Source organism: Polistes canadensis, unplaced genomic scaffold (assembly GCF_001313835.1).
Source record: "Polistes canadensis isolate GaletaPanama2010 unplaced genomic scaffold, ASM131383v1 scaffold_72, whole genome shotgun sequence".
Taxonomy (NCBI): domain Eukaryota; kingdom Metazoa; phylum Arthropoda; class Insecta; order Hymenoptera; family Vespidae; genus Polistes; species Polistes canadensis.
The window spans coordinates 357,506-365,593 of record NW_014569619.1 but is presented as its reverse complement, the minus strand read 5'-3'; the positions used below and the strand labels follow the sequence as shown (position 1 = coordinate 365,593).

Genomic DNA, 8,088 nt, shown 5'->3' with positions numbered 1-8,088 from the left:
TTGTAAATATTACCAATATTCCTGAGAATTGTATCAGTTTCATACAAACGTGAAAATTTTTCTTTTTTCAAAAAAAAAAAAAAATGAATTTGTTAAACACGATATTATAATCACATTTATTCATTTCTCACCTTGGATAATCTCACAATAGTCTGCAAAACGAAATACTTGTTGGCCTTTAGGGTTGCTGCACTTAGGCGTTCGAAGAGAATCAATGATATCCAAAGAAGATAATAGAAGAACAAACTGAATAAACAATGAGAGTCTCGAATAAAAATAAATTTGAAAATTTATATATTGATAAATGCGTGACCAACCATAAATAATAATAATAATAATAATAATAATAAAAAGTATCCACTTAGTCTGATCGATGAAATTAACACCGAAATGATTAAACTTAAAATAAAAATTAATTATTAATTCGTAAGTTATCTTGTATGGTTTTATCTTTTCTCTCCTGTCTCTCTCGTACACGTACATATACATACGCACAAAAATATAATGATAAAAAAAAGATATAAAATATTTCTAAATATACCACATATGTAAAACAATAACACGCACAGTTACACAGGTAATTGTGGACGCGCGCGCACACACATACGCACTTATTGGTAACACAATAGTTTGATTTCACTTGTCCCGAAGGTAAGATGAAATATTCAACCATTTTCACTTTTGAAACTTAAAACGTAATATATTGTCAAGTTAAGTTGTGCGTTGATGAATGTAAAATATTTATGATCCTCCATGACGATGACAATTTATTTATATTTTTGTTATATTTATCGACAAATAACACATAATCTCGATTAGATTTTAAATGTTAATTATTATAATATAATAATATCTATATGTGATTTCTCGTTAAGTTAAAAATTTATTTCTATTTTTAGTGTTGCGTTACTTTTAAATGTTTCTATACTATCTCTCTCTCTCTCTCTCTCTCTCTCTCTCTCTCTCTCTCTCTCTCTCTTTAATTTTTTGTTAATGTAATTAATGAAATTTTTTCAAAGAAATAATGGTATCGTGTGATTATATGAGAATTTGTTAGTTAGATTGTTGGGTAGTCGTGCGAAAAAAGTATTCTATTGCAGGGACTGACTCTCTCTGACTCGATCAGAGAGCTCTGATGGGTTTAATCTCTGTATCCGTGCCAGTCCGTGTACCCTCGAACCAATTTTCTCACGCTTTGTAAATCGCCGACTCGACATTGTCGACTCTCGATATTATCTTTCCATCGTATTGTCTATACAATTATATATATATAGATATAGATATATATATATATATTTTCTTTTCTTCGAAAACTAAGCATAAAAATGTCTTCTTCCTAAATATATATTATGTTTATTTTTGTTTTTTTTTTATTTGAATCATAAGTTTTAATTATAATCGAGAAATATTTCTTGAATTTATATTTCAATTATTAAAAAGTAAGATAAAATAATATATTCAATTCATCAAATATAATGATCAACTTAGAGTAATAATTTTATCATCTTTAAAAAATGATAATAATCATCGTTCGAATTTATATCGAATTTTGTTTATATTCTAAACAATTTCTTGAAACTGAATACGTTCTCTCATTACTTGTTTTATTTTTATTTTTTCATTCGATATTCTTCTTCATATCTTTTGTCGAGTAAATTTGTTTTTTCTAATCGACTTTTTTTTTAAAAAAAAAAAAAAGAAATATAATAATAATAATAATCGGTGTATATACTTTTTCAGCTCGCGTACTAAACTCAATGAAATTTTGTTTGTTATTTTTGTTTTATTTCAATTAATTTCATTGTGTCCATAGAGTTTAACGAAATTTCTATGATGAACAAATGGATTACACTTTTAACATTTAAAATGAAATACATGTGATAGAAAGGGAAACTGATGCGAGAAAAAATTTATAGTTGGAGATCGTTAGATCGAAGAAATGATCAACATCGATGATGATAACGATAACGATAAGGACGATGCAGATGCAACAGAGGACGACAACAACGACAACAAGGTTGACAACAAGTATTACGACTAAGAAGAAGACGAAGACGACGAGAAACTCCGCACAACGAGATGCACACTGAGAGAGAGCTTTGTCTATCGTGTTGACTGTAGGGTTCGTAGGTACGAGCCACTTGACGCTGTTAAAAGACCCTCACGCAAGAGGGGACCACGTTACGGACGTTTTACTAACCACCGGGTGATTATGAAAGTGCTCTTTTAAATCTAATTTTAAGTCAAATATAAATATCTCTCTCTCTCTTTCTTTAGAAAATAAATATTTTTTTTCTATTTCAAAATTATTTTTTACACACATATTAATTTTTCTTTAATATACAAAAAAAGTCCAATAAATATCTGTGTATATTTATACTTATATAATAATCACATAAATTTTAATATATTAAATAATAAATAAATATAAGAATTCTCTATAGGAAAATATTAAGAATAACATATATATATATATAATTTCTATTTCAAAATTATTTTTTACACACATATTAATTTTTCTTTAATATACAAAAAAAGTTCAATAAATATCTGTGTGTGTATTTATTCTTGTATAATAATCACATAAATTAATATATTAAATAATAAATAAATATAAGAATTCTTTATAGGGAAATATTAAGAATAACATATATATATATAATTTCTAGAATAATTAACCATTCTCATAATCATCATCTCATATCAAGAAGAAGGTATTCTCTCTAATCAAAAAGATAAGCATCCCAAACATCAACAATCAGAGATTCCTCAATCGAACATTTGTTTAATAGTAATAGAACACCACCGGAAGTAACTAAAGATCGATTGATTGAAATAAAATAAATAATTGGGTGACAAAAAAAACCGGATTATTCGAGACATATATATATATACAATATAAAAGAAGCAAATGATTCATCGTCATCCTGGTTAAATTCCAGTAAGCTTGATCATGACATCGAATCGATAAATAAATCAATAGATCAAAGTGATGTGTTAGCGAACATAACCGATAGTTATTTCCCAAAGGAAATATTTATTTGATCGATTCAGTATAGATCCCTTTTCCACGAAGGATTAAAAGAATAGGAACGAAAGATGATGCTTGTCATCTATCTTCCAAGGATTTTCATTGATTGTTTTCTTTAATACATTGTTCAGAGTTAGAAGACTGTTTTACTGTGAATTATGACTTACACGTCAGTTCCTATTCACATTTTAGGAAATTCTATGTATATTACTTATACAGGATTATTATTCATTGATTTTGTATTTTACTACAATATTTTAAATATAATTTTATTCATTATTTATATCATAATATACTAATGTGTAATATGTGAGTGATAAATATAGCAGTTATTAATACAAATACTATTAGTATCATAAAATAATTCGATTAATTATTTATGATTTAAGGATGAATGAAAACGAGAAGCACGGTGTTAAGTACTTTGAAATTTATATTACAACAACAAAATAAAATAAAAGTTTAAACACAGTGTTACAAGAAATTTACATTTTTTATGTTTCATTACATTGAAGAATACTAAAATAAAATATACCTATCACTGAAATTAAAATCTAAACAAAAATTCTATCAAATCTAATGAAAATTATTTGTAAATTAAAAACACTATCTCATATTTCTTAAAATCTTCTGATATTAAACTACAAAACGTTGAATTACTTTTTCTTATCAAGAATCTGTTAAAAAAAAAAAACAAAAAAAAAAAAACAAAAAGATAAAAGAATCCTCAGTGCATTATTAAAAAAAAAAATCAACAACAAACTCCCCAACAGCAAGAACAAGAAAAAATATGAAAAAAATTGATCCAGATAAATAACATCGATGGAAATGTTATCATCGAACGATACGTTGATGCATATTGGTATGACACTAGAGTAGCAAGTTGAGGAGGCCATGTGGCAAAGAGAAAAGGTAAAACGGTCGTTTGCTTTGGAGAGAAGGCAGATGGAGAGAAGAGAGAATTTCCTTTTGCAGTTCCATAGCATGCTATGTGTGTACGCTATAAATAACTTGGCAACCTCCCAGAGAACGGAAAGTAGTTCGCCTTCGAGTTCCGTAACGAATTCTCGGGATTGCTTTCTGGATCGGTAGCCATTCGCAACGTTAACTTGCTTCGTGCCGATTAATTAATCCTTAAGAACATGACCGGACACTAACTTGTTACTTTGACTTCCGTACTTTTATCTCTTTCTCACTCTTTCTCTCTCTCTCTCTCTCTTTATAGATTCAATTTCTATTCAATTGCATAAAGTTTCACTCAGAGTTTTATTTAATTGTATTTAATTATATAGCATTGCAATGATTATGTTCTATTGCATAAAGTTGTACTCTTTGTGATTTTCAATTGTATATATTTCATTGTATCAGTATGTTGAGTGATATAGTTTGAAGTATTTCGATAGTAAAATATTGAGTAATAATAGTCAAAGAGTTAATAAGAAATAACGATATTGTCAGTATTTTTGATATATATATATGTAAATAATAATGAATAGTATTTTATTCGATATTTGATATCTAAGAAAACAACGCTAATGTTTTATTTTTTAATAAAACAATACTTAATCATTTATTTTCAAATAAAAATACTCTATATTTTTGTATTAAAAAACAAAAAATATACCGGATATTGTATGTATAGAAAACCGATGAGAATATTTTTCGAAATCAATGATATTGAAAAATACTTTATATTGTTTATTTATAATCTACTAAAATAAAATAATATTCTTTATATTATATATAGATTTAAATATATATAAAATATTGCAAATGTCGACATTATTTTATTATCCAATAATCCAATATATATAATGTATAAGTCACTATTACAATATTAAAGGGTTAAGAGAAAGATATTATTCGATGAGTACTTCGCGATAAGGAGAAAGAAAAAGATAAAAAAGATAAAAAAGATATAAAAGATCGTGGGAGCAGAGCTTGGAATCGCCATACCTTAAGAGATCGGTAGTACTCGGAAGAGATTATCTCAGAGGTGTAATTCGAACGTGGTGAACGCATGAGTTATATGAATCGTACAAACAGGGGGTAGAAAGAGAAGAAGGATAAAGAGGAAGAAGAAGAGGAGAAGAAGAAGGAAGGAAGTATATGTAAGAGTAAAAGGAATGAAAAATATAAAAGAGATAAAGAAAGATTTATTAAAAGGATCAACAAGATTTCGACATTGATCTAAATTTGTGTTGCTAACCAATTGCAAAATATTTCTTTACAGTCACAATATATTCTGTCTCTCTCTCTCTTTTTTTCTTTTTGAAAATCTCTCATGTCAAGATAACAAAAAATTGATTCCTATTTAAAAAAATTATTAATTGTTACTTAGGAATTTTTTAATTCCATTTTTGGGGATCGATATTGAAATTCTAAATATGATTACTAATCAAAGATTAATTTGTATATTAAGTTTTCAAATATATTTCATTTCTTTTGAATTATCTAAAGATTAAACAAAAAAAAATGATTTGTAATGGTAATTAAAAGACGAATAGGAAATTTCGCGAATTAAATGGTGGCGTGACCGAACCTATGCAAGTATTTTCTAACGATCCTTTTTCATCCTCGTATTACTACGTACGAGTCATTTGTTCATTGATGAAGTTGGAACACGTCTTTTACACACGTTAATTCATTTCTTTTTTCTCTCTCTTCTCTTTTTTTTTTTTTTTTCAATCAAAAAAGTATCAAGATCATTTTTGTTTAAATAAAAACAAACACGTTGATCTTAGATTAATCCTTATCCATTATATGTGTGATCGATAATTCGAAAAAAATAAAAAAAAGTCAATTACAAATTTCTATCATTATAAAAGAGTACGTAAAAAAAAAAACCAAGTTTTTCTAATAACAAATTATAATAATATCAAATTATTTATATACGATCTATAGATCCCGGATTCACAAAATTAATAATTCAACAGAAAAAAAAAAAGAATCAAAATTGAACAATGCGTTCCTATTAAATACAAATCATCGTTTTATAAAAACAACTTATAAATAGAAAGTTCGTAAAAATGAAACTATTATGAATGATTTGAAAGTTCGCGAACAAGTTTATCCTTTCTCATAATCGAATCGCGGATGAAACACGAGCCGACCCTCCTCCTCGTATACGACGTCGTATTCGTGTCCGTCGCCGTCAGCGGGTCAAGATCACGTTACAATGACGTCGACGTAATAACGAGTGTGCAAAAGAGAGAAAGAGATATTGGATTAGAACGTATAATAGCAATACAAGCAAAGTTAAAGACCAAAAGATTCTTTAAGGAACACATAAAACACATCTATAAGATTTATCTTTTTCGTTTCTCTATCGTATATAACTATATATCTTTATCTTTGTTTTATTTTTGAGGTTATACAACTTTTGGCGGGTTTTAGAAAGTGAAGTTAGATGCGAATGAAAAATCAACACCACGAAGTTGTCGATATATTTACGATGCGCGCGCAAATTGAAGTTGTTTTTGAGGTTATGTAAGTTATATTCGTTTTGGTATGCTAAAAAAGAATAAATTTTTTTATTTTTATAATCTTTAACGAATGAAGCAACAATACTCGTCCTCGTCCTCGTCGATTTGCCATCACAGCAATATTATTCTTCTTCTTTCAACATCGTAGTGTATTCATCCGCTATGTGTCAGAATACAACACACAGCCAGTGATGGCACAGCACGGTGTTGAAAGCAAACGACGACAGTGGCAAAGAAACAATTGAGCCGAATTAAAGGGACAATTATGATGAAGAAGAAGAAGACAAGGAGGAAGGTCTATATACAAAGAACACAAGCAGACAGCTGGGGACGGCGACACATACTTATTCTCTCTCTCTCTCTCTCTCTCTTTCTCTCTCTATCAATCCTTACTAACTTTTCGACTACTATCATCATCATCATCTTTACCGCGTGAGCACAAGCGTGCTAATATTCAGGGTGAGAACGATATATACGCGATCTTGTTTCGTTGGACACGTCATTCTTCTCGATCAGTACGAGGAATCACGCTATTTCTCTCTCTCTCTTTTTCTTTCACTGTTTCTTTTCTTTTTTTGTTTTGTTTAATCCTCATTTTCGTCCGCATACTTTATATTTAATTTAATATGAAAATGTTTGTGTTTATGTATATCGGAGTTATTTAAAATTTCATACAAATATATATATATGTATATTATAATCAAATATTTGTATTGATATTAATACAATTGAAGATTTTTATATACGCGAATTATAGAATTATCATAGATTGATATTTATTCGGTTAATATATTTAAATATTTTTCTATTTCATTTTTATCTTAGTGACAGTAATTTGAATAAAATATCAATTCAATGATAGAAATACACGAATAATCTATATTAATGATACAATATCAACAGTATACCCTTTATATATATCGATAGAAAACTTGATTCAATCCTGACACATTACTATCTCAATTAAAAATTATACACGTTATACGAAATATCATCAATATTATTATAACATATTATCCAAAGAAATATCAAAAAATATCTAAACTAAATACAATCTAATTAATACATCTTCACTATATAATATAGATAAAAAAAAAAGAAGAAAAAGAAAAATAAAATTAGTAACAAAAAAAACTATAAACACTTACCTTCTTCGAAATATTATCCAATGGACAAAGTAACCCGTCAAGATACGATGAATAAAATAAGTTAAAATTGTACAATGGAATGTTATCGAAGGGGTGGTTGTATGGTGGTAATATAACTACTATATATTGTCTTATGTGTCTTCTTAGACGTCTCCTCGAACACGTTCGACTTTCTTCTGACCGCGGCGTCGCGACGTTCCGCGTCTAATATAGAGACACCTCGCAACGGGTGTTCGTCGTCGGCGCACTACCACCACCCTATTCGTATTCGTATTCATATACGTATTGGTAAGATTTTATTTGTATTAGTATTCATCTGTTCGTCAACGCCTTCGTAAAAACATACCCTTTCATTTCAGAGACAGATCTCTTGTATGTAACTATGTATCCATATATCTATTTATCTATCTATCTATCTATCTCT

General features: G+C 28.1%; 1 protein-coding gene across 8 annotated transcripts in view; it reads right to left on the bottom strand.

The window, feature by feature from the left end:
- Positions 1–7,845, bottom strand: part of LOC106786389 (ion transport peptide-like) — a 36,188-nt gene extending 28,343 nt beyond the window's left edge. Inside the window, exons 1-3 of one of the 8 annotated variants that reach the window (XM_014747706.1) lie at positions 2,036–2,080; positions 542–687; positions 132–246 (exon numbers count right to left, since the gene is read on the bottom strand). In XM_014747706.1, coding sequence (XP_014603192.1) covers positions 132–246; positions 542–546 — 120 coding nt within the window. In that variant the 5' untranslated portion in view covers positions 547–687; positions 2,036–2,080. Of the gene's footprint in view, positions 1–131; positions 468–541; positions 833–2,035; positions 2,081–7,664 lie in introns of those variants that run through there. The other 7 variants (XM_014747705.1, XM_014747707.1, XM_014747708.1 and 4 more) reach the window with 7 other exon arrangements.
- Positions 7,846–8,088: the final 243 nt, after the last annotated feature.